Here is a 27,876-nt window from a genome sequence, read left to right on the forward strand (position 1 = left end):
CATTCGATATTTTCTTAGCTAATTAATCAATGAATTTAATTCAATCCAAAGGGTTCTCAGATGATAGAAAAGAAGAAAAATAAAAAAAACCTGTACATCTTTTAAATATCATATTTCTATTCCAGCTTCTTAACTAAGCTTGCCCTAATTACTATTTTAAAGAAAAACAAATCATTAATTAATGATGGCTTAACATTGAAGAAACAAGGTGAGTATGGTCAAACTAACATGGTAGACCAAATGGCAAAGTTGTAACTTAAATAAATTCCATGGCTCTTATCCTCGATCTAACTTAGGCACCGCTACGAGAACTATAAATGGAGCAGAGGACGGCGGCAGAATTCAAACCCGCGTCCTTCTTCTTCTCATAGCCGTTGACTTTGAATGCTTCCCTAGTTCCTTAACATCACCTCCTGCCCCTCTTCTCCCTCGCTTGTTCTATATACCGATGAAGCTAACAAACCCTGGTTTCTCGATCCCTATAGCGACGAAGGAAGCCTCTCCAGTAGCAGACTTCAGAGCCAGAATAGTTGATTCCAACGGGAACGAGCTCGCTTCATTTCCGACGAAGAAAAGCTCCCCTCATGGCGTCGAGAATTGCCGACCCGATGCGTCTTCGCTCCAAAGGTCAAAGTTTTCACCCGATCCCTACTCCTGCGCCGGTCTGATTCGAGATTTCAAGAACTTCAGGAAGAGCGGCGCTCCTTCCAGGTTCCTCTTCCTCAAGAACGACTCTTGGATCGACTTCCCCCGCGAAGTGTTCGATATTTTGAGGGCTGGTTTCGTCGCCGGCAAGGCCATTTTAGAGGTCGCTGTCGATAATAGTTCGTATATTTTTGACTTCCTACATATGACTCAGATTGATTTGGGGACGGGAATTTCGAATTCTATCGCTTGGATTGATATCAATGGGCAATGCTTTTTCCCAAGAATAGATGCGGATGAGCAGAGGAATGTTCCTCGTCCGAAGCTGGAGATCGAAGTGAGAATCGATAAGCGCTCTTCGGTAGCTCCATCAGATCGTAGTAACCCTCTTAAGAGAAGGAGAGATGAGTTCGAGCCCATCGAAGAACACTCCGACGAGAGTCCTGAGACCTCCACCACTGCAAGTTCGAACAGGCCGACATGGCCAGGAGTTGAAGTGCTGGGAGATGGAGATCGATATTACAAGGTTGTGGAGAAGTTATTTCTTGATGGAATGAGGAAATTTGCTCCAGACACAGTCATCACTTCGATCCACAAATGCTTGCACTCCGGCTCCTCAGGGAATTCCCGACTCAAAGCTTTCCAGATACAGATGCAGATGACGAAGGCCAACCGGGGCGATGGCAATGTGAAATTTGGTTGGTATGGAACGCCGGCAAGGGACGTCGCCGCCGTCCTTTCTCACGGTTTTGGGCAGCCTAACAACGGAACCTTGGGTTCTGATGCTTGTGGTGTTGGCATCCACCTCTCCCCACCACATTCTCCATACACAAGGTAATCTAATTCTCAGTCTCATGCTTATGTTGTCTTTTATCAACAAAGTTCCATGGCATCTGCTCATGGAGTTATTCTTTTTCAATGCTTGCAGTTCTTTGTTGTCTGAAGCGGATGTTAATGGCGAGAGGCACATCATATTATGCCGTGCGATCATGGGAAAGCCTGAGAAAGTTGAGGCAGGCTCCCTCCAGTTCCATCCTAGCAGCCAAGACTTCGATAGCGGCGTCGACGATCTTGCGAGCCCAAAATGGTATATTCTGTGGAGTACTCGCATGAACACTCACATTCTGCCTGAGTATGTTGTGAGCTTCAAATCCTCAAGGAAATCTCAAGGTATTTGCTTATCCTCCTCTTCCAGCGATCACCCTCTCTCCCTTTATTTACTGGCTCCTTTTGTTATGATTCGTCGAAACTCATGAGGTTTATCTGATGTACTCAGATCCAGAGAGAATCATGAGTCCATCAAGGAAACCTTCTATAACAAGTCTGTCCTTCCAAAAACTGTTTGCAGACATAGGAGGATCCCTTTCATCCTCGAGAAGACAAGCTATAGAGATATTCTATGATCATTACAAGGTGAGTTCTTACCACAAGCTTCCCATGCAATATATATTGGTTTCAAAGTTCCAATATAGTCTTAATCAGTTACTCAGTTTATTGCTTTGCTTGGTTTTGATATATGATTTGAAGTTCACTCTTAAATGAATTAAATTTGCTTGTTGTATGATTGAAAAAAAAAATGATATCAGTATATATATATTATACTTTAGTTTAGTTCATAGAAAATTTATCAATAGAATGATTTGGATTCATCAAGATATGCAGAAACAGTTTGAGAAAAAGAAAGACAACAGGGAGAGAGATTTAGCACGTTCAGAACTTTATCAAATAACCTTCTTTTTTGTAATATTGTTTAATCATTTTCACTATACAGAATTGTATCATGAAATGATTTGGTTTTTCTCAATTTCTAGTTGGCTTATAGTTTGGTGAATTAGATAACCGTGGTCCTAACCTAATTCCAGACTGTTATCAAAATTGAGAGTAGATTGTCCTAACTGGTGCATATCTTTTTGCTTTTATTCAGGCAGGAAAGATGAGCAAAGGCACCTTTATTAAACACCTGAGGTCTATTGTTGGTGACAAGCTATTAGCTTCCACAATCAGAAGAATCCGGGGATGCTGATAAAAATGAGAGTCTCCGGCATCATGTTTTGCAAGGTGTGCGGGCATCATATTGTGGAATTTTGTTGTTGGTTTCACTCTTGTCCAAGAGAAGTTTAGCTGTGATTTTGATCGCAACATTTCCAACCATCTGATTTGTCTAACGCCTCGAAATGCAACATAGTTTCTGTCCTGTTACAGCTAATATATTATCTCTGGCAATCTGTATTTTCTATCTTTTTCTTTGGCTGGTCGAACATCCATTAGGCAGGAGTTAAAGCTTGTAACTATTCAAAAATAATCTATTTTAGACTCTGAAAGATCCTTAGAGCCCATACTTGTTAATAAAAAGGATCAAGTGGGCTACATAATTGCGAGAAGCATTACAAACAGTAACAACAAGAAGTTCCACTCTATAGCTAGAATTCAAATTTACAAGCGGTGAAAGAATATTACAGGGATATTTGAGAATTTTCTTTGACATTTTCGAAGAATATTAATGCGCTTTCAGTTCGCATGTGGAGCCACTTGAGATAGCCCTTCATCTTCCAGAAGTGTATATCGATCGATATGTGGCGGTGGTGATACTGGCATCTTGCTGGCATCATGCACAAAACTTGGCCCAAAGTACTGCAAACGATACAAAAATCAAGTTCTAGGTCACCGGAAAAACTAGATTGGGAGGCAAGCAAGCTATAAATTATCAAATATGTGTAACATTTCACAAATTAAGTTGCTAGGAAAGCATTTCAACAAACCATTTCTGCATAAAAGTTCTCTTTTTCTCTCTTCTCCAACAGTAATTACTAGTTCATAAACTGTGTGTTTGGAGGACATCAATCAAGGCCACAATACAAAACAAGCCTTTAGACAACTTGGTTTTATGAATAAATTCTTCTTTGCAACTTGTTCTTATCAGGTGAAAAGTGTTTTTATGAGCATCACCAAATAACTTCAACTTCTCTAATATTTTCTCGGATTCTTACAAGCATTCACAGGATGTTGTGGTGTACTTTGTTCAGACAGAACTAATGCAAGAAATATATAAAATTACCCTAGACAAAAATATGCCTTGCATCCAAAGGTCTTGAGAAGGTAGAATGCAGTCTTCTCTACTTGTCCACCCATCCAAGCTAATAGCTACAGACAACATTTTCCACCTTCTTCTTGCCACAGTACATTCTGCACTGCATAACTTCCCGGTATTTATATATTAATCAGCATAAGCATCTAAATAAATGAAACCTTAAAGAGCAGATCCTCAACATTGAGATCCTTCCATGACTCAAATTTAAGACTACGCAATAAAACAGGAACTCATGAATCATGTTTGTCATTGTTCACTCTTTCGCCATATTCTTTGCATTCCTTGTGCTTTAAGGCCACGTTCCTAAACCTATATACTCCTAATTTACATTCTCTTTTGTCTACATAGTGGAACTTCCACAATGTGAATTTGCACGGTGCGGTTGTCATCATGGATGCCAAGTTCATGCAGACTTGAAATGACTTTGATGGATCAGGCACCCTCTAGTTGGGGTTCCCCTACATGACTGAGCAAGCCAACTGCTTAAGATGAGTAGAATGTATTATAATTCATTATCACATTTGACCCCTCTATCTTCCATTCTCACTCCCATATAATATGAACATAGAAAAACGGTTAGAGAAGAGAATGAGAAGACAGAGAAGAAAGGGAGTACATCACCTTTCAGTACTTCAGTCATCATATAATTATAATATGTCTGCACATGCACATATATCTAGACAAGCTTGTGTGTGTTGCTTGTGTGCTGAATATAACATTTACTGCAGACTTTACAATGTGTGACACCTTCTCTTTCATGACTTTATTTTTATGACTTTAGAAGCCTTTGCCGCGCACTTTAGGATGTGTGACACTGTCTTTCCTAGCATTATCTGTTTAGAAGACCCCCATGACTCATTCGAACTAAGAGAAGCCACAATGTTTTGCATCATATTGCTTCCTATGAATGAATACAAAGAAAAATTTAGAACATAAAACAGCAACTGGAAGAAGGGAAAGATCGAAAGCTTACAAAGTAAAGTGCTGCAAAAAATGCGATAGTAATCAGAACCAGAGGCTGAAAACCCAAAAAGAACGTGCCTCCAATGCTTAGAAGCAGTTTTGCCTGTGGAATCAAACCCTGCATCAAGAAGAACCGTGCATTAAAATCTCCCATGTTAATGAGAGAAAGCAACCAAATCAAGACTAGTCAAACTGCTTCGTACAAACCAAATTATGCTAATACCGCCAACAAAATCAAGAGGTTTTAATATGGATTGTGGAGGCACCAATAATGTATAGAAGGATATTGACTGCCGTGATAGTTAACAATTAACAGCAACATCATAGTAAGCCAAGAAGGCATACATGTTGTCAAAATCATACGTGTGAATAGCACATAAATATATAAGTATGAAGTAAATTACCAAAAGCCTCATTCCATCATTGATCCGACTAGGGAAAAGAAAGACATTTTTTCAGCATGCTCAACTCGAATCTCTTAAAGAAAATCTAGAAAGATAAAAAAGTGGAAAATTGGCGAAAGTAAGGTCTAGGTCTCTTTTTTCATCAAAATAATAAAATTGAATTACAAAATATCATTTATACCATTGAGATCTGCCATTGCACAATTCAGGTTGAATTCTTTTCCTAGTTACAAAAAGTTACAGCTTTCCCGAATAAAACATGGCTAGGGGAAAAGCTAAAATTCTTTTCTTCAGCCACTTCATCTAATTCTTCCTGAATTGCGAGATATGCCTGGTCAAAATCTTTTCTTAAAAAAAAAATTGCTTTAATCAACCCATTTTGAGGCCCAAATGATGGAACTTGATTCTGATCACACAGCGTGTTGTATCCTTCCGAGATCATGCCATGCCTTGCATTCGAAATGTTACTCAATTTCAGAAAAAAAAAAAAAGAACCTACATCTTATAGGTAATTTACGGTCTCCAAAATTTTGACATGCGATTCGGCTTGCCAATATAGCAGATCTCTCTCTCGGACCCTGTCCAATCTCTTTGAAAAAAATTGCCCATACCATGTATATGAATTTAACTTATATAGTGTTGATACTTGACCTTTTCTAAAGGTATAGATTTATGCATTATGTTCCCCCTTCCAAATAGATACTATCCAATATTTTATATGGAGTGTCTTTCACTTTACATATTCCAGAAACCCATATCCAAATGATTTTTAATTTGGCTAACTTGTTTGACAAGTAACATATTTTATTAAAGTAAGATGATAAGGAGGCCTATAACTGCAAGTCCATTCTTAGACCATGCCTCGTGAGTATAATGTTACGAACAATGGTTAAGATATTTAGTAATGCACAAGTCATCTAGCCACCTGAACAGGAGCGGCCCAATGTATTTGGGGGCCTAAGGCCGTTTTGTCTTTGAGGTCTTTCCTGCAGTGGGCCAGCCTATAGCGAACTCGCAGAGAGGCTTTTTTCTTTCCATTTTGTCTTTGAGGCCTTCCCTGCGGTGGGGCTTCTTTGGGCCAAGGCCTTAGGCGACCGCCTAAGTCGCCTAAGGGTTAGGCCGGCCCTGCACCTAAAAGACTTCAAGAATTTATAGTGCCTCAACACAAATTTTCAAAGAATAAGGAAAAGAAGTTATCCTAGCCAACATGATATATGTCTTGCAAAAGAATACAAATATAATAAATCAGTTTAATAAGTTGCCTAATCATAAAATTGTACGAGCTAGAAGCAGATACCTTATGTAGGATATAATAATATTGTTTGACAAGTATTCCAACAAACATACTTAGGACTCAAGTAAGGTTGTCTTACGCTCTCATCCTTTATGTAATGGGTGGTCAGGTCCAACCTTCTCTCAGCTATAGCTGTTACCTTTGATTCTGACTAATTACTAGTAATGATTACCTTGTCAACTTGCATACATCTCTCTTTCCTTTGGAAAGCTCAAGTCCATCTATTCAATGTTGAATTATGAATCACAGTATGACTTGTCTGATTTCCAAAAGCTACAGAAAATTCTCATCCTAAATTCCACCCAGTACACATTTAATTCCTAACTAAGACAACCCCGGACAAAAGACGTGCATATTCTTATACCTGAAAGACCATATGGAGGTAAGGTAAATCCACATTACCGTTGAAATATTTCAACTCAGACGCCCAAAAAGCTGCCCTCTAAGCCTCAAAATAGTGTGCATAAAGAAGGACAACATCACTGACCATTAACAAGCAAGCAATGTGATCAAACTACAGTTCACAATGTTTGCACATGTCAGTATTGTTGAATGCTTAGCCATAAACATGTTGCATTGAAAAATGAAAAAGTCCTCAATTGACTTTGGAAGTGCATTGATTGACAACAATTTGATGTTTGTTGGTCAATAATACCACATCAGGGGTCATATTTTAGTATGCATAAAAAATAGTTCCCTATTGTTATTTATGTATTAACTGTGAGTTTTCTTTAAAATCTTTTACAGAATCTTCCTTGACTGATGATTTAATCTTTGTTGTACCAAGATGATGTGCCACCCGAACGAACACTTGTCACTTTTTGCCAATTGTTTGAGAGAAAACTGTTTTCTAGCCAATAAAGACATATTTTCGTTTTAAATAAGAATAAGATAACTTTGTGGAACAATCACCTTCCATATCGAGGAGACATGTAAAAGGGAGACGAAATGACAATAGGATACAACCAAGCCCAAATAATCTCAAAAATATATTTTCTATTAGATGTTACTTTCTCTGTCAGTGGCAATGCATACATAAGCATGCTCCTAAGAGAGAGGGAATATCTCTTTTCGTGACCCTCGCACAACCCCCATCCTATCTTTCCAAGGAAAGCAACCAGTTCTGGTGGTCCCATGAGTAAAGAAAGCCCTTCCCCCTCACTTCAGAATGCCTACTGGTGAAGAGTATTGATTATTCCCATCTTTCTATTGGTGGATAGTATTGATCTCTTCCATCTTTCAGTCCTTTGCAATGATTCTTCACTTCTATATGAAGCTATTCTCTTATCTTTTCCACCATATTCCTCATGTTAACTATTGCAGCTGCACTACTCTTATTTCATTTCCAGTCTCACTTGTTCCCTTTTGTCTTCTTTACTCTGTTTTCTTATTGCTTGCATCTATCTTCTCTTAATCATCCTCCCCCCTCTCACCCCCATTACTTGCTACAAATGGCATCCCTCCAAATTTTTTCCTTATGACAACCCGTCCTAAGCTATCTTAACTTCTTCTCGTTACTCGTTAGTCATCCATCAACACAAATCCAAGTAATGAATTATATTTTCAACACAGTTAACATTAAATCCACCTTAAAAGAACAACAATTCGATCAATAATTCTCAGCACAACAGAAAACAAATGCTAAAGATCCCATTATTCATCAAACCATGGTCGTAAAAAATGACCTTTTTTTATATTAATTCTGGTTTCCAAACGGTAGAACGACATACGAAATTGAGATGGCGGAGGAGATGATGGGTACCGACCTTAAGGCCCTCACTGTTCAACGCCATGGAATGCTTCCTCTGGTCTGATATTCCCTTCTCGAAATCCACCGACGCGACCCCGTTCCTCTTCATCTGACCCCTGCTCCTCCCCCTGGCGCCACTCTCCTCCTCCTCCTCCCCCAATCCATACGAAGACTCCCTGTTGCTCTCCTCCAACAACGACGTTGGCGTCATCCCTCTCCTCCTCAGCTCCTTCATGAAAAGCGATTCCGGCGGCTCCTCCCCTGGATCCAGACTCCCAAAAAACCCAATAAAAACCAATCAAAACGAACCTTTCGATCAAATAGACATCGAATTCGAGAAGGAGGCGGCGTTCTACCATTGGAGTCGCTGTTGCTCTCCTGGAGGCGGCAGTGGACGGTGAGGGCACCGGGGCCGGAAAGGCGGCGGGACAGGCGGCCGGTCCGGAGGCCGATGGCCGTCGAGAGTCCAGGTCTGGCAAGCTGGAAGCAAGCCATGGCTGCCAATTTTGGGAGGCGGGAACCTAGGGTTTCTCTCGGGGGGGCGAGCTAGAGCGTTAATGGTCGGCGGGGGATGCGATCGGTCACCACGCGGGTGGCGGTGGCCGTACGGACGGAGCGGAGGACGGCGGTAATGATGAGAGATAAGAGAGCCCGGGGACCGCCGGTTTTAAAAAAAATCATTTATTTTATTTTACGAGTTCTTTAGTTTTGCGCGCCGTCGCTTCGTGCGGCCGTGCAGACGCCAGGTTACGTGCATGGTGATGCTCGCCTCCACGTGTAACTTTCACGTGGTGGTCGATAGGTTCGATTGCGGGTACAGTGGGATTCGGGGGAGACGAAAGGGCCCACCAGATACTTGGGTCCAAAAAAGTGCTGCAGCGGGTAATTTGCTTTTTTTTTTTTTTTTTTTTCTGGTGCAACGGGTCACACTAAAATTAACCATAAGTACGTCCAGAATAACCACACTACATAATACTCTAGGGCCAACAACACGTACTCCAAAACCTCCTACAAGACAACCCCAGAATGGTATGCTGCATAAGAAGTGACCCAATCCGTCGCACTATTCGTCTCCAAAAGACATGTAAAACTTGGAAGGAATCAAACTCCTCCACAAAATGACAAATATTATAGATTAGGGGATGCCGTTCTGTCGTGGTATGCCCGCTCTGGATCCAGTCGATCACTATAACCAAATCGTTCTCAAAAAACCCGTCGAGCACCTAGATGTACTTTAGCATGAATGAGGACCTCTTACGCCGCACGCAGTTTCGCGACTAGAACAGACTTATCAAATATATGCCCTCCTCCAACTACAATCAGCCTAGAATTATAGTCTCTGATCACAAAATCCACACTGCGTTTGTTGCCGCCCTCTCAGATGATGCCGTCAAAATTCACTTTAAGGAAACCAGGTGGTGAGGGCTCTCAGGATACCATCGGTATCAGAGAACTCTTCGAAGAGTAGTTCAGGGAATTCCGATGAACAAAAATCATATGGGCGAACACCAATATATATATATATATATATATATATATATATATATATATATATATATATATATATATATATTATATTTTTTAGTATAAAGAAGAAATTTAAAAATTATAATTTTTTTACTAACAAAGTACCAGTTTTGGAATTTAAAAAAATAAAAAAATACAATACATATCGCCAAATAATGCACACCAAGCAAATTAATTATTTAGCAAGTCAATACACATATCTAAGTAAATTAATACGTAATTTCTAGAATATGGTATTCACCGATACATAGTACGCGATCAGATGATACACATTTAGTAAATTAGTCATCTAGCAATCCAATATACACTTCAAAGCAAATTAATATAGTTTCCATAATATCATATTCACCAATACATACTACACTGTCGGTGATACATAATCATCGACTCTCTGATGCATACTTTAAGTTTATCTGATATATACATGGCATCGATCTTATATACACTTTTAGGTGAATCAATACATAGTTTTCAGAATATACTTTTTATCGGTATATATTATATGGCTAGATGATATATACCAAGCAATTAATTATCTCATATTTATTTTTTAAAAAAAGTTATGAGATTGATAGGTTCCATTAATAATATGAGTTTTATTTCTTATTTGCTTTTGGGTTTTTTCCTTAAAATAGACGTTAAAGGAAACATGGTAAAACAAGAGTCCCACCCTATAAGATATTCTATAGTTTTCGCCCGTTATAATCTTGTTAAAATTCTAATAGGGTTGATATCCAAGCGGATGTGGATCAAATATTAGTATATTTATATTTATATTTATTTTATTTTACAAATATAGATATGGATATGAATATTAGTCACATGCAAAAATTTATATTCATATTTATTTTAAACGAATATTTATATAAATCGGATACTGAAAGTATGGATATAAATGGATAATTGAATTTCATGATCATAGAATCAAAGATATTACTAAGTGGATGATAAATCAAGTTAATAGCATAATAATATGATCATTTATTTTTCTTAAAAGTTCATGAGTACTATATAAAATTAAATAAGATTATAAATAAAATTAAAAATTTGAATACAAATTGGATAATTATCTATCTATATTCATATATTTTTTTGACGGATATAGATACGGATAGAGATATTAGTCGGATGCTCCAATTTTTATTCATATTCGGATAGATTTGGATATAAAAATTGATATTATTCGATCTACTCTTACCCCTAAATTCTAAACATATAGATAAATATTAAATAATATTTTCATCCCTTCTTGGTGTTTTCTCTCGCTTTAATTTTTTAAATCATGTCGATGTTACAACGATGAAAAAGATTATATCACACTAGATATTTGATTTGTGTGATTTTATTTCACTAGCAAGGCTCCGTCATTGTTCATAGCCCCCTAATCATAGGGAAAAGGCAATGATAGTTTGCCTCCATGGAGGCACCTAGCAAAATTCTATTGCATTTGTGTAGAATTAGCCAAATTTGATGTGTAAGACTGGTTCTCTGTGCTCTTGGTCACGAAAGAATATGCTCTAGATTAAGTTTATACTTGTATTTTCCTAAGGGTGAGGAGATACTCCGAAGGGCTATTTATTTCACGGGCATTATATAGTAAATTACATTTACAAAAAAAAAAAAATGAATGAGTTTTACAAATGTAATTGTTAATGAGTTGTTTTCATGAAATTTGTTTTACAAAAAATAAGTTATAAATGTGTCTTAGGCAAAACAAGTCTTTCTCTCTGTTTTTTTTTTTTTGCAAAATTTGTTGTAGAGAAAATAATATTTTATAATTATCTATTAAAGAAAACCTCTAACTAGTCGTTTTGTACACTTCCATGCGATGTGTACATATTATATCACCATCACCGCTGACCACATCAAACATAATAACAATTTAACATTCAATCTAGTGAGATCTCCGGGTGGAAAGGGTACCAGTTGCTTGGACTAGGTGCAGTGGATTGCAACAATCACGCAAAAATTTCTTGTTCCGATTTCAACATTGCACTCTAACACCATACGCTACATATATTATTGCCCAATCTATTTACTAGCTTTACTCCCATAGTGTAACGTTTATTAATTTTGTTTAGTCTAATTGGGATTACAATTAATGTACTCGTGCTAAGCAAACGCATTGCGAGCTGTACGTTCTCCTAAATATAAATGACCAAGGGAAGGGTTATATGGCAAAGAACCACATATTCACTCAACTATTTTACCACCAATCTGTGGTGGAATTACAATCACAATGTAACATGGACCTGACTCAGACTGCGGATGATATTATGGTCCAAATCGCGTGGTAGAATTGATTGGCTCGAGCCTTTTCTCCAAGCAATCATCCAAATGGGCTACTATCACATTTGATGTGCATCTGACCACAGAAGGTAAAATGATTAATGTAGTTTTTGAGCAACTGTTTAATGTTTCTTTCTTTTTTTTTAACCAGTATTTCATGGACATCTAGATTAGATTGGTATAATGATATATGGGTGAATTTGGTGGTATAAGACTCAGCTTGATTCAGATGGCTGGACGCGTATATTAGAATTTTGTGTCGTTAGATCTTATCAACCTAACAAATGGGCCAACACCGAGAGAAATTATTAGGTGAACTAGATCTATTGCGGACATAGAATGAAATCATCCTAGGATGAAATTATTAGATGGATTCAATTTACCGTAGGTCTATGATGGACTTGATCCACCTAATAATTTTTACAAGATGAGGGTTTTCATGAATTGCACTTCCAAGATGAGGGAGCAGCATAATCCCATATCTTAGACATTCACATTCAGAAGAGGATGGTCTACGGGCTAGGAGAGTAGGGCTTTGTAAAATTTGCGTTGAGCTTAGAATAAAAGTCACAACGTCAAGTTGGATTGGGCTAGAATTCAGCCTAAGTTCAACCCAAATCCAATATAATCAAACCCGATCCAATATAATAAATAATTAACTTATATCTATATTCATAATATTTATATTTCAAAAATGATTTTTTTAGTATTAGTAAAATATAAACGAGCTCCACTAGTTGGATTCTGGTTGAAACTAATTCTTGGAAAATATCTAATAAATAGTGATTCGAGCATTCGAGCCAACTGGATCAAAACAATATGATATAATCCGATCAAACCCAATTCCGATCTAATACGAGTTTAGGTTAAGATTGAATTAGTGTGAATTAAACAAATTATTCCAGACATGAGCCCAATTTTTGTTAAATCATGATTGAAAACAAATATAGGCAGTGGATTAAATTAGAATCAGCACTCAACTTGATCGAATCATCTGACATTTGTAGCTCTAGTTGATGGAGAATTCAGAGCAATCAAAGATACAGTGCATCTGCGGTGTTACCACCGCCATGACACGCAAACCAATGGACCGGCACATGGGAAGCCTCTGTACTGAGGACTCGTCCTTGATGGACGTCCAAGGTTTAAACACGGGCTATTGATGAGAGTGCGGGGATTCAAATTTGGAGGACGAGGAGAGAGTGCGGCCATAGTTGAAAACGGAGAGTTGGATAACGAGATGAACGGGCAACTACACCATATTCTCTGATTTGTCAATGATGAGATTAAGATATATTTGGCTAGAGAGAGTTGAGCTCTAGAATAGGGATGGAAACGAGTGACTCTGATTCCAGCAGTTTGGCTGAAAAGAGTCATATTTCCATTCCAATTGCAGGAGAAATGAGAATGTCTCGATCCTTCAAAATCTAATTCTGACTCTTCCTTAGTATTCAATTAGTATTCCGATTCCGATTGTAATTCCAGTTATAAAGCAAATGCATCGGAGAATATGGTCATTTTGATTTTCATTCTAATTCCAATTCCGATTTCAATTTCAATTCTGGTCACGAACCAAACACACCCTTAATGTCTTAATATTGTTCAAGAAATAGATATGTACGGAAGCATTTCAATTATGATACTCTAATCCATTTCGAGTTTCCTTTCAACCTGTTCTATCATTTAAGATGTTGAGTTGAGCTAGGTTGGTTTTAGCTTTATACCTCTAACAGTGCGTTTGGTCATGACCAAAATTCAAATCGAAATTGGAATGAAAATTGGAATGGCCATATTCCTGGTACTTTTAGTTCATGGCTGGTATCAAAACCGAAATCGGAATAGGATTTGAATGCTAGAAGAGAGTTTGAATTAAGTTTTGGAGGATTGGAGCATCCCTATTCTCTTCTAGAATAAAAACAAGAATATACTTCCTCTTCACCAAACGTCTGGAATGGGAATTACTCATTCCCATCTCCATTCTAGAGCCCAACTCCCTCCAACCAAATATACCCTAAAATCAAAGTATCCTTGGAATATGCATCATGCTCACAAAAACAATGTCTCTAAAAGATCAAAATCACGAATATGCATTACTTTTACTGTAAAATATATTCATGATTTTAGCATTCCAAAATTGGTTAATTATCTCCAAAAAGGAAAAGAAAGAAAGAAAAAAAAATCTCATCCACCACATAGAAAAGATATAGAAGAAATTGAGATTATCATGGAAACTCCGTGCTACCTCTTCTTGCATAGCCATAGGCCGTTCTCCTTTGCTTTTTATGCCGTCCAAGCAATTAGAATTTGCTCTTAAAATCTTTCTTTCCTAAAGATGACAATGATGACTCACATTTCACCATAAGAGTGGTCACAGTGAGGTGAGCCACAGTTGCTCGCCATGGTTTTCTATTTTTTCAAAATGTTTGAAGAAAAGAAAGGACAAAGAATGGAGGACAAGAGCCAAAAGGAACCTGAAAGCGATGAAATAGTTCTATGATATATATCGCTGTAGAGTTTTATGGAAGCCTCCTAACTCCATTACTTTCATCACCAACCAACTGTAGCTGAAGAGCTTATAAGCTACAGTAAATGACGCCTGGGAAGGTTTCAGAGAGAAGTTTCAGAGAGAGAAAGAGAAGAGTTTTATTCAATACAACATCATACTTCTGAGATTATTACATTCCCTTATATAGGGATCAAGATCGAATCAGTTGAACTGGAACTGTTACAACTGATTCGGTTTAACCAACTGATTCTGGTAAGAGAGGCTTCTGGAACCAGTGATCATTCAAGACCCCCCGTCAAGCTGAGAGGTCGGAAGAACATGAAGCTTGGAGCAGAGAAGATGATGCCGTTGAGAAGAATGAGCTTTTGTAAACAAGTCTGCTGGTTGGTCAATAGAGGATATGTGGCTGAGTTTGATTTCACCAGAGTTCACCTTCTCCCTGACGAAGTGATAGTCAATTTCTATATGCTTGGTTCGTGCGTGAAAAACCGGATTAGTGGCCAGTGCCAAGGCAGAGACGTTATCACACAAAAGTTCAGTGGGGGTGATAGTAGAAATGTGAAATTCACGCAGTAACCGGCGAAGCCAGATGATCTCAGTAGATGTAATAGCTAACGCCCTGTATTCGGCCTCCGTAGATGATCGGGCAACCGTAGGTTGCTTCTTGGAGTACCAGGAGATGGGATTATCTCCAAGAAAGACGCAGAAACCAGTCGTGGACTTGCGATCAAAGGGGTCACCAGCCCAGTCCGAATCACAATAGGCGGTGAGGACGAAGGAACTGGGACGGTAGTTCAGTGAAAAATCCAATGTTCCTTTCACGTAACGAAGCACTCTTTTAAGCAGCTGATAGTGAGAGGTCAATGGTTTATGCATGAATTGACATAGATAGTTCACTGCAAAAGTAAGATCTGGTCTAGTAATAGTCAGGTATTGAAGGGATCCAACAAGTCGGCGATAGAGTGCGGCATCTGGAAATAAGATAGAATCTGTAGAGGAGGTCGAATGCTTTGTAGGTAAGGGAGAGGACACTGGTTTACAGTGCTCTAACCCAGCTCGTTGCAGAATGATGTTTGCATAGTGCTGCTGATGAAGGGAGATACCTTGAGAAGAGAAGACAAACTGCACCCCTAAGAACTGAGACAGATTTCCCAAGTCCTTAACTTTGAACCAGAGCTGAAGTCGGAGCAGAAGATCAGCAATTGCATCCTTATTATTGCCAGTTAATAGGATATCATCGACGTATATTAGGATGTAAATATGGACGCTTTGGCAAGCAAAGAGAAACAGAGAGGGGTCAGCCTTGCTAACAGTGAAGCCTTGGTCAAGAAGGAAAGAGGAGAAGGTGGAGAACCATTGACGTGGTGCCTGTTTCTGTTGGAAAAATACTGTCCCAGAAAATTTTAAATCTATAATACTCTACTTCAATAAATAATAGGCAGAAATAGGCTTAGAGAAAATAAATAGAGAAAGTGAAAAAATGGAACCCGAGATGCTGAGGCGTGGTATGTTGGTCACTTTCCTTGAAGTAGATTTCGCCGCTTTACAGTGCACTAGGCTTAGATGGCGTTCTACTCCTGAGATACAACAGCCTCTCGCACTGTTCCTTCTGCCTCAATGATTTGCACGGATCAAAGAAGCCTTCGAACCCAGAATCAGTATGCAGCAAGCCCGTTGATTGAAAGAAAAACAGCAAACAGGAAGAATAGAAGTTCTCTGTTTTCAATTTTCTATATACTGTCTAATCCGAAGAGGTCTATTTATAGACTTCTTCGGGACAGACGCGACCCAAAAACGATCCAACGGTCGAAACCGGTAAGAAAGTTTGAAAAAACACTGGGAGTATGGCCAGCGGATGCGAGGTCGGTTGCGAAGAGGTGCTATCGAGGAAGCGACGTGGCTCCTCGTGCTAAGGGTGCGAAGCACGACTCATGCGCCTCTTGGCTCATCGCACCTGTTGTCCGACATCGGCTCCTCTGGGCTCATTGCACCTGTGGTCCGACCTCAACCTCGGCACCTCGGACGAGCACAGGCACAAGGAACCTCGGACGAGCAGGGCCTCAGTCTCTTGGACGACCTCAGCTCTGGGTCGCACAGGTGCAAGGAACCTCGGACGAGCAGGGCCGACGAGCAGAGGCACGAGCGCAAGGAAACTTGGACGAGCAGGGCACATGCGCAAAGAACCTCTGGTCGCACAGGCACAAGGAACCTTGGACGAGCAGGGCCTGTGAGGCGCAAGTAACCTCGGACGAGCAGGGCCGAGCGAGCACAGGCTCGAGCGCAAAGACCGTCGGGTCGGACGAGCACAGGCACAGAACCGAGCCTTCACGTAAATAAATCCTCCATATGAGAGATTTAAAAAAGGAGGGAACAGAGATTCGAACCACCTACCTCAAGCACCTCAAGCGGGCACACCAACCATCCACACCACACTCCCTTCTTAACATATATACATAATATATATGTTTTAAGTATGAAAACTTTTAATCATTATTTAATAAAAATCTAACATTCCCCCACCTGATTAAAATGTTTTCAAAAATAAAAATAGTCAAATCGGGCTTGTTTATGTCACGACTTCAATAAAGGTAGCTTGCGGCTTTGAACCTTTACCTAGTGAAAGTATATTTTCATCTGAAAGGTATAGTGGTAGCTAAAAAGCTTTGAACCAAATCCTTTGGTTCAGATTTCTATATACTTCACCCATGACAAATGCAAATACTGGGTTCATTATAGGTGGTGCTTTTTCTGGCCTTATGCACCAATATCTCAGTTTCATGAGTGCTCTAGGGGTTAAACCCTTATCCCCATAGACTGCGGCCACACAGTCACACTCACATAGGTGAGTCCTCTAAGGGTGCTCGCAGCACAGCACCTTGCCATAAACTCGGACTCATTCAGAGTTTTAAACTCTTCCGTATACCTCTGCTGTATTTAGCACTCACATCACAGGGAGAGACCAAATGACATAAAGTCATTTTATTATAGTGCTAACTAATCATTAAACAACTTGTTTTTCCCGTTGAACCTTTCATCTTGGGATCTCCAGTCAGAATAGGTTGGGTTGCTATTGTCAATGATTCCTTATGGGTTTCAATCCCATCCCCTTTGATGTTTCTATGACTTTGCTTCTAGCCAGTCCTTTAGTTAAAGGATCTGCTAGGTTATCTTTAGATCCAACAAATTCCAAAGTTATGATACCATTTTTAATTAGGTATATAATAGTCTTATGTCTCACACTAATGTGTCTTCTGTTTCTCTTGTTATACTCAGTATTTCTACAAGTATTAATTGCAGCTTCATTATCACATAACAAAGAGATAGCAGGTATAGGCTTTTCCATAATAGGTATTTCAGACATAAGATTCTTAAACCATTCTGCTTCTTGACTTGCAGAATCTAAGGCTACAATCTCAGCCTCCATAGTGGATCTTGTGATCACAGTTTGTTTGGATGATCTCCAAGCAACAGCTGCACCACCCAACATGAATATGTATCCACTAGTTCCTTTTCGGTTCACTGAATCAGTGATCCAACTAGCATCACTGTATCCTTCAAGTACAGCGGAAAATCTTGAGTAATGTAAACCATAATACATGGTACCTCTCAAGTATCTAAGTACTCTATCGAGTGCTTCCCAGTGACTAAGACTAGGGCAACTATTAAACCTACTGAGCTTTCCTATAGCATAAGAAATATCAGGTCTACTTGTATTTGCAACATACATCAGTGTCCCAATAATTTGAGCATATTTCTCTTGGGCCACTGGATCACTTTTATTGCACTTCAAGTTCAAACCATGCTCATAAGGTGTACTCACTAGTTTACAGTTGTACTTATCAAATTTCTTCAATATTTTCTCAATATATTGTGATTGATCAAAAATTATACCATCAGGTATTCTGGTAATCCTGTTACCAAGAATTACCTCTGCCTGACCTAAATCTTTCATATCAAAATTATTAGACAAGAAAGTTTTGATATCAGTCACCATATTCATATCAGTACCAAAAATTAAAATATCATCAACATATAAACACAAGATAATACATGAATCATTTTCTAACTTTGAATATAAGCACTTATCTGATTCATTTGCTTTAAAGCCATAAGAAATAATTATTTTATCAAATTTCCTATGCCATTGCTTAGGAGCTTGTTTTAAACCATAGAGGGATTTGACTAACCTACAAACTTTTCTTTCCTGTCCTTGAGCCACATATCCCTCTGGCTGATCCATATAGATCTCTTCCTCTAAATCACCATGAAGGAAGGCAGTCTTGACATCCATTTGATGAATTATCAAATTATGGATTGAAGCCAGTGCAATTAAAGTACGAATTGTGGTTATCCTGTTACAGGAGAATATGTATCAAAGTAGTCAATACCCTCTTTCTGAGAAAAGCCCTTAGCAACTAATCTTGCTTTATATTTTTCAATAGAACCATCAGGTCTTAATTTCTTCTTAAATATCCATTTACAACCTATAGCCTTACTACCAGGTGGTAAGTCAGTTAAAAACCATGTTTTATTAGTCATAAGTGAATTCATTTCACTATTAATAGCTTCCTTCCAAAACATAGAATCTAATGAGTTCATAGCATCTTTATAAGTTTTAGGATCATCTTCAACCATAAAAGTATAGAAATCAGATCCAAAATCTTTCTTTTTCCTAATTCTTTTTCCTTTACCAAGTTCATTAATATCATTAAGTTCATTTTCATTTTCATTATTAGGAATAATTAGAGAATTAGATGGCGAACTACAAGATGCATCATTAGATCTATCTATTACATGCTTTTCTATTTTATCCTTAAATGAAAAAATGTCTTCAAAGAAAGAAGCATCTTTAGATTCAATTATAGTATTCTTATCTATGCCATTAATATCAGAATTAATGACTAAGAACCTATAAGTAACACTATTAAGAGAATAACCAAGAAACACAGCATCAAAAGTATTAGGTCCTAATTTTCTTTTCTTGATTAAAGGAATATTAACCTTAGCCAAACAACCCCAAACTTTTACAAAATTTAGGTTAGGTTTTCTTCCTTTCCAAAGTTCATAAGGAGATTTATTAGAACCTTTAAATAGAACCCTATTAAGCAGGAAACATGCAGTAAGCATTGCTTCCCCCCACCAAACCTCAGGTAAACCTAAGTTGGCAAGCAAAGATCTTACCATATCTTGCAGAGTCCTATTTTTCCTTTCAGCCACTCCATTAGACTGAGGTGAATAGGGAGGTGTAACTTCATGTAGAATTCCATTAACTCTACAGAATTCATTCAAGTCATTAGAGGTATATTCTCCTCCTCTATCTGACCTGAGAATCTTTATTCTCTTGTCAAGTTGATTTTCTACTAAAGATTTGTAAGTCTTGAACATCTCAAATGCTTCATCTTTAGATTTCATTAAATAAACTTGACAATACTTAGAATAATCATCTATGAAGGTAATGAAATACCTTCTACCCCCTTTAGTCAAAGTTCCATTTAGATCACATACATCTGAATGTATTAATTCTAATAAAATTGAATTTCTATTTACTATTTTAAATGGTTTTCTAGGTTGTTTAGATTGAACACAAATTTGGCACCTTTTCTTTTCATTTAATGAAACATTAGGTAATAAACCAGAGCTAATCATTCTTTTAATAGTATTATTATTCACATGTCCTAATCTAGCATGCCAAAGAGATGAAGAACATATTGAAAGCACAATTTTATTATTGTTATCAGAAGAAAAATCCAAAGATACATTATTTATTACATACAAGCCATCACACTCATAGCCTTTGCCTACAAATGTTCCATTCTTTGTTATAATCACTTTCTTAGATTGAAATAACAAAGAATAACCACTTCTATTTAGAAGAGATCCACTGATCAGATTCCTCCTTCCATCGGGCACATGGTACACATTAAATAGTGTAAGCACATTCCCAGACGTAAGCCTTAGAAGTACTTTCCAGTTCCAAGCACTCGTGCCGAGGAAGAGTTCCCCATAGTTACTGTTAGGCCGCTCCGGACCTGATAAGTAGTAAAAAGGGTATGATCAGTACACATATGAACATTCGCACCTGTATCCACTAACCAATCGGTAGAGCAAATTGCCAAATTTAATTCTGGACTTAAAGTTACATACCGATCATCAGTACTAGTAGGACCTGTACTGGATAGCACCATGTTGGTTTGTGGATTTGCAGGTTGAGAAGGCGCATGTTCATAGTTCTGATACTTCTTCTTCTTCATCCGGCATACTCGAGCCATATGACCGAGTTTCCCACAATTGTAGCAAATCGGCTTCCGATCATTCTTATTGATATGATGTTTTGGCTTCATAGGTTTTCTTTTGTTTCTAGGTCCACCCTTTTCAAATTTGGAGTTCTTGAACTTATGGGTCTTATTTTGGCCTTCTACAAAGTTCACCTTGGTTAGAAGCTCAGGATTCATGAGTTGCTCATTATCTTTCTCAAGGTGTTGTTCTTGGATCCTAATGGCAGACAATAGAGTTTTCATTGTCATATCCTCGGTTTTATGTTTCAGGGATAACCCAAAGTCTTTCCAAGAAGGTGGGAGCTTGTCAATGGTACAAGCAACTTGAAGGCTCTCAGTTATACCCATTCCCCTTAAGCCTAATTCATGATAAATCACTGTTAACTCATGGGCTTGGTCAACTACGGGCTTGGTGTCAACCATCTTATAAGACAGGAATTGACTAGCAGCATACTTGTCCATTCCGGCATCTTGGATACCATATTTCTTATTAAGATCATCCCAAATCTCTTTGGAGGTTTTAAAAGTGCAGTAGACATCAAAAAGGGGATCAGTAAGATAGGACAGAATCCTTCCCCTACACAGGTAGTCTTTCTTCTTAAATTTCTCCAAATTACAAGTTCTAGCTGGTTCATTCTCTTCCTCATTTGGAGGAGAGTCAAAGATTATGGAAAATAACCCAAATGTGGTTAAGAAGATTTCTATCTTCTGTCTCCAACGCTTAAAGTTATTTCCATTAAATTTTTCAGGAGGAACCGGGTCACTTGCATTGGCCATTGGGGTAACTCTAAGTACTAGCCTATTATATGTAGGAAGAAATCTACTTCAAGAATGTTGGAAAAATACTGTCCCAGAAAATTTTAAATCTATAATACTCTACTTCAATAAATAATAGGCAGAAATAGGCTTAGAGAAAATAAATAGAGAAAGTGGAAAAATGGAACCCGAGATGCTGAGGCGTGGTATGTTGGTCACTTTCCTTGAAGTAGATTTCGCCGCCTTACAGTGCACTAGGCTTAGATGGCGTTCTACTCCTGAGATACAACAGCCTCTCGCACTGTTCCTTCAGCCTCAATGATTTGCACGGATCAAAGAAGCCTTCGAACCCAGAATCAGTATGCAGCAAGCCCGTTGATTGAAAGAAAAACAGCAAACAGGAAGAATAGAAGTTCTCTGTTTTCAATTTTCTATATACTGTCTAATCCGAAGAGGTCTATTTATAGACTTCTTTGGGACAGACGCGACCCAAAAACGATCCAACGGTCGAAACCGGTAAGAAAGTTTGAAAAAACACTGGGAGTATGGCCAGCGGATGCGAGGTCGGTTGCGAAGAGGTGCTATCGAGGAAGCGACGTGGCTCCTCGTGCGAAGGGTGCGAAGCACGACTCATGCGCCTCTTGGCTCATCGCACCTGTTGTCCGACCTCGGCTCCTCTGGGCTCATTGCACCTGTGGTCCGACCTCAACCTCGGCACCTCGGACGAGCACAGGCACAAGGAACCTCGGACGAGCAGGGCCTCAGTCTCTTGGACGACCTCAGCTCTGGGTCGCACAGGTGCAAGGAACCTCGGACGAGCAGGGCCGACGAGCAGAGGCACGAGCGCAAGGAAACTCGGACGAGCAGGGCACATGCGCAAAGAACCTCTGGTCGCACAGGCACAAGGAACCTTGGACGAGCAGGGCCTGTGAGGCGCAAGTAACCTCGGACGAGCAGGGCCGAGCGAGCACAGGCTCGAGCGCAAAGACCGTCGGGTCGGACGAGCACAGGCACAGAACCGAGCCTTCACGTAAATAAATCCTCCATATGAGAGATTTAAAAAAGGAGGGAACAGAGATTCGAACCACCTACCTCAAGCACCTCAAGCGGGCACACCAACCATCCACACCACACTCCCTTCTTAACATATATACATAATATATATGTTTTAAGTATGAAAACTTTTAATCATTATTTAATAAAAATCTAACAGTTTCAGCCCATACAGAGCTTTCTGAAGAAGACAAACGTGCTGAGGGTAGGATGAGTCGACGAAACCCGGCGGCTGTTCCATAAGCACCGTTTCATTGAGTGTACCATGGAGGAAGGCATTTGAGATGTCCAGTTGTCTAATAGGCCAGTTAGAGGTCAGGGCAACAACAAGAAGCACTCTGATTGTTTGAAACTTAGCAACCGGACTGAATGTTTCAGTGTAATCAACACCAAACTCCTGATTGAACCCTTTAGCAACCAAACGTGCTTTGTAGCGTGCGATGGATCCATCTGAGTGTTTCTTGATTTTGTAGGTCCATCGACACCCAAGAACGTTTTGATCTATTGGTCTGGGAACAAGTCTCCAAGTTTGTTGATCCATTAAGGCATTGAACTCCGTAGACATTGCCTGACGCCAATTAGAATCAAGAACAGCGGTAGAGTAACAGGTGGGTTCAATGAAGGAAGAAATATTTGTGTGAAGGGAGAATATTTCCTTGGGTTTTAGAGACCCAGTTTGTGATCTGGTTATCATAGGATGTCTGACTGGTAGTGGCACAGACGAGGATGTAGGAACGGCAGTTGAAGGTACCGAAGAGAGTAAGGGTGTGCCAGTATTAGTGGTAGTATGAGAAGAAGAAGTGTGGGAAGAGAGAGGTAACCGATCAGTGGCCGTTGCAGACGAAGAAGAAGAAGATTGTACTGCTGGGGTATGAGATGGACGAGGACAGGTTGAAAAGTCCGGAACTAGCAACGGTGTAGGTAGCACTGGTGGACTTGAAGAGGAATAGGTTACCTGAGAGAAAGGAAAAATATGCTCATCAAACTGAACGTGCCTGGATATAAAAACACGACCTGTTGTAGGATTGTAACAGCGATAGCCCTTGTGTTGAGTAGAGTATCCAAGAAAAATACAAGGAAGAGAGCGTGGAGCCAATTTGTTATGCTGGTAAGGCTTAAGCCATGGGAAGCATTGACATCCGAAGATCCGAAGTAGAGAATAGTCCGGAGGATGTCCATGGAGAAGCTCATAAGGTGATTTGTGGTGTAAAATAGGAGACGGTGCACAGTTGATGAGGAATACAGAAGTTAAAAGAGCTTCTACCCAAAATGAAACTGGGAGAGAAGAAGCAATTAGAAGACTTCGAATAGATTCCAGGATATGTCTGTTCTTTCGCTCTGCAACCCCGTTTTGCTCTGGAGTATGAGGAGACGACCGTTGATGAAGAATACCATACTTAGAAAATAGAGAAGAAAATTTCTTGGAGATGAACTCACCACCACTGTCTGAACGAAACACTTTAATGGAGGCTGTGAATTGAGTTTCAACCATTCTCTTAAAATGTATGAATATAGGTAAGACATTTAATTTGTATTGAATTGGACAGACCCAGGTAAACCTGGTAAAATCATCAACAAAGGAAACATAATATTTGAACCCTTGCTGTGAGGAGACAGAGGAAGGTCCCCAAACGTCCGAATGAATGAGTTGAAGAGGAGCTGTAGTGGTATGAACTGCCTTATGAAATGGTAGTCTGCTGCTTTTGGCCATACGGCAGGCCGGACAGGAGAAAGTAGACTGCTTGGTGCTAGGAATGAGCCTTCTTGACATAAGAGTGCGAAGAACAGCAGAGCCCGGATGACCAAGTCTTTGGTGCCATGTATCATGTGAAGTAGTGGAAGTTAGAAGAGCAGTAGAACCAGATGGTGAGGTATGAGGGTTGGAAGTAGTGAGTTGAGAAAACTGAAGAGGGAACCTGTATAACCCATCAGTACATCGACCGTGAAGAATCGTCCTGTTGGTGATGTTGTCCTTAATAGAGCATCCAGAAGAATTGAAGATCAGGGTGCAGTTATTATCACAGGCAAGTTTGTGAACTGACAATAAATTATGTGAAATACCAGGAGTATGAAGAACTTGGGACAGTTGAAGATTATGGGACGGTGTTTGAAGAATTCCTGTACCAGTATGATGAATCGGAATGGTGGAGTTGTTGCCTAAGGACACATGATCATGGCCTTGATACGGTGCAGAGTTCTGAAGGACGGACGGATCAGGGGTCATGTGGGATGTAGCCCCACTATCAACAACCCAATCAAAAGTTCTTGAGTGCTCAGAAGGATTAGCCAGCAAAGCCTTCTGACTGAATGAGGAACGAGACGAATCAGACGAAAAAGTAGGATCCAGTCTATGCCAGCAATTGATTGCCGTGTGACCTCGCTTAAAGCAAATTTGGCATTCTGGTAAGCTTCTAGGATCTTTGCCTCGGCCTGACGGGAACCAGTGTCCGGATCGACCGCGACCACGGCCTCTGAAGGGAAGCTCCCTGCTAACAGAAGAGAATCGGCCTCTTCCTCTCCCACGGAGAGAAAGTAGTGCGAGATTTGTGTCAAAATTAGTCGACTGCTTGTCCTTGGCTGTTTGAATGATTTCCTCACTGCTAAGAAGGGCATATAACTCATCCAGATCAAGTGAAGAGCTTCTAACTCTAACAGCCGTTGCAAATGAATCATAGAAGGAAGGTAAACCATTCAGAATATGTAGTATAATATCCTCGGTATCAGGCTTAGACCCGGCAGATGCAAGAGCAGTGACGATATTCCTAACATGAGTCAAGTATTGTTGCATGGATTTGTCATTTTTCTTAATGCTGTGGAGCTCGTTCTTTAGTTGAATGACATGAGATCTTGATACGGAGTTCAACCGACATTCTAAAACAGACCAGATCTGATGCGTGTGTACCAGATTTATGACGAATGGTAGAATTGATGGAGAGATAGTTGACTGTAGAGCTGATGCCAAGAACTGATCAAGGAACAACCAGTGGTCAGAGTCAGCGGAAATACCTGAGGTTGAGGACGAGGGACCTTCGAGAAAATCATGATACCCGCTTGCTTTGAACAATCGGATGATCTGGGATTTCCAGGTGAGAAAATTGTCTGCAGTGAGCTGGGTGGGAACCAGGGAATTTATTCGAGAGATCAGGAATTTCAGTTTGGATGGTATAGCAAAATCCTCAGAATCCCTTGTGTCATCTCTTGTTCTCATAGTATCCATTGAATCTGGGTCGGTTTGTTCATCAAGTTCTGGTAGAACTACCTCCAGGGTGAATGAACCGGAAGACATAGGTTGTGGTGAAGCTGCAGCTCTTCATTGGTTGAACTGCAGCAGGAAGCTGATAAGAACTACTTCTTTGATTTGAAAATTGGAGGATCAGTTCTTGAGAGCTTCAGACGAGTATTGGGAAGGAAGAGGGTAGGAATTTGAGGAGGAAAGTAACCCGCTCTGATACCATGAAGAGCTTATAAGCTACAGTAAATGACGCCTGGGAAGGTTTCAGAGAGAAGTTTCAGAGAGAGAAAGAGAAGAGTTTTATTCAATACAACATCATACTTCTGAGATTATTACATTCCCTTATATAGGGATCAAGATCGAATCAGTTGAACTGGAATTGTTACAACTGATTCGGTTTAACCAACTGATTCTGGTAAGAGAGGCTTCTGGAACCAGTGATCATTCAAGAGTAGCCACCCGGCAAATACTGCTATTGAACAGTATTCGGTACAAACCACACATACTATTACTGAATCATAGCTCAAAAATGGATAAATTAACGGTCAATTGGCTAGCTTTACAAACTCTGATCTTCTCGAAGGTATTCCATAAACATATCTGAATCCTTTGTTTCCATTGCATGGCTGGTAGTATGAGGAAGCTTTCTTGACCATGGATTGTCTTTTGCACCTAACCTCCTTTTGATGAAAGCCAATTCCTTCTGGTGGGCGGTTCCCACTTTAATAGGAGTAGCTTTCGTGCACACATCATTTTGATTCTTATTAATTCTTTGTTAATTATGCATGAAAAACGCCGATCAGGAATAGCCAAACAAGAAGTGCATAAATATAAGTTTGTAAGGTTGTACTGATCTCTCCAAGAAAAAAAAAAAATCTTTATAAATTAAGGTTGGCATGTCATTTAATAAGTTATCTGAAATAGTAGGACAGGAACAATGTCGTCACTGCAGCTACCAGATTATCCATTTCACTTGAATTTATATTTACTATGGTACTCTAGGGGTACAAAGGAGGAGGCCATGACTGGAATTAAATACCGTTTGGTTTGCATGAATTTTTTTTTTAATTAAAATATTTTTTTAAGAAAGATGATTTATGAAGATATGATGATTGAAAAAATGATTTTAGCATGTTTGGTTGATCATGAAGAAATGACACATTTTAGAATAGCTTATGTTTGGTTAGTTGTATGAAATACATATTATACTTTTAATAAAGAAAAAAAATCTTACTTATAGATTTTGATGGCTCAAAAATATTTTTGAAAAAAAATCTAATTTCCAACTAGTAGAAGAGTAGCTTTTTAGAACAGTGCTTATCAGTACCATACATAGTTTTTTAGCTTTGTTTAATATAAGAAATTATATACATATTATTTATTGGATACATAAACTCTTAGATGCAAAGATTCTAAAAAAAGAGAAAGAAATTTGTAGGATGCAAAAGAAACTCGGAAGGAAAATGAAGATCTTACAGATGGGATAGACAACTTGATAAAAAAAAAGATAGATAGAGAGACTAGACAAAGAAAAAAAAAAGAATGCAGACGGTCTCTCTCTGTAGATAATCTCTCTTGGTTGTGTGTATGTTTTTATATTTTCTTTTAAATTATGGGCTTGACAGACTTTGTTAGTAGGAGGACTTTTATTTCTACATGACTTTTAGATTTTCTCTTTAAAATGGGTCTCAAAAAAAATATGGCAAAATAAGAGTCCTACTCTGTATAATATTATATAGTATCCGCTCTATATAATTTTTGTTCTTTTTTTTTCCTTTTACAGTGCAACACTCTCGAAGAAAGAGAAATCACCAAGATAACTACCTACACGGTAGAGCCAACAACTCTATTTTCCACTTTAAAAGAGGGTTTTTTTTGTATGTATACTCTCCAAAATATACAAAATTATATGAATATCTTTATAAAATTGCTATTTGTATGTATACCCTCATAAAATACTTATTTTGCATATATATCATTCTTTATATATATATATATATATGTACCATACCATCTAATACTATTACAAAAATAAACAATTTAAATTTAAAATGATTAAAATACCCTCACGGGTAGACGCGTAAAATTTTTTTT

The 27,876-nt window shown here is 39.0% G+C and overlaps 2 protein-coding genes across 4 annotated transcripts; one reads left to right on the forward strand and one right to left on the reverse strand.

Moving 5' to 3' along the window:
• Window positions 1-324: 324 nt before the first annotated feature.
• Window positions 325-3,520, forward strand: LOC103704257 (putative inactive poly [ADP-ribose] polymerase SRO3). Of its 2 annotated transcripts, none has more exons than XM_008787472.6 (4): window positions 325-1,479; window positions 1,574-1,815; window positions 1,922-2,058; window positions 2,570-3,520. In XM_008787472.6, the coding sequence occupies exons 1-4, from the start codon at window positions 449-451 to the stop codon at window positions 2,666-2,668; spliced, it is 1,509 nt and encodes a 502-aa protein (XP_008785694.4). In that variant the 5' UTR covers window positions 325-448; the 3' UTR covers window positions 2,669-3,520. The 2 variants fall into 2 exon arrangements, with proteins under 2 accessions (XP_008785694.4, XP_008785695.4); XM_008787473.6 differs by having other exon boundaries at window positions 329-1,479; window positions 1,994-2,058; window positions 2,570-2,981.
• LOC103704258 (uncharacterized) lies at window positions 2,928-8,804 on the reverse strand. 2 transcript variants are annotated; one of them, XM_008787474.6, is made up of 4 exons: window positions 8,501-8,804; window positions 8,161-8,405; window positions 4,707-4,814; window positions 2,928-3,276 (listed from the first exon to the last, which is right to left on the reverse strand). In XM_008787474.6, exons 1-4 carry the CDS (start codon window positions 8,637-8,639, stop codon window positions 3,154-3,156), a joined length of 615 nt encoding a protein of 204 aa, XP_008785696.4. In that variant the 5' UTR covers window positions 8,640-8,804; the 3' UTR covers window positions 2,928-3,153. The 2 variants fall into 2 exon arrangements, with proteins under 2 accessions (XP_008785696.4, XP_089783673.1); XM_089927547.1 differs by having other exon boundaries at window positions 3,030-4,634; window positions 8,501-8,797.
• Window positions 8,805-27,876: the final 19,072 nt, after the last annotated feature.

This window comes from Phoenix dactylifera, chromosome 15 (assembly GCF_051530095.1).
Source record: "Phoenix dactylifera cultivar Ajwa chromosome 15, Ajwa_hap1_PhDact_Kaust_v1.1, whole genome shotgun sequence".
Taxonomy (NCBI): domain Eukaryota; kingdom Viridiplantae; phylum Streptophyta; class Magnoliopsida; order Arecales; family Arecaceae; genus Phoenix; species Phoenix dactylifera.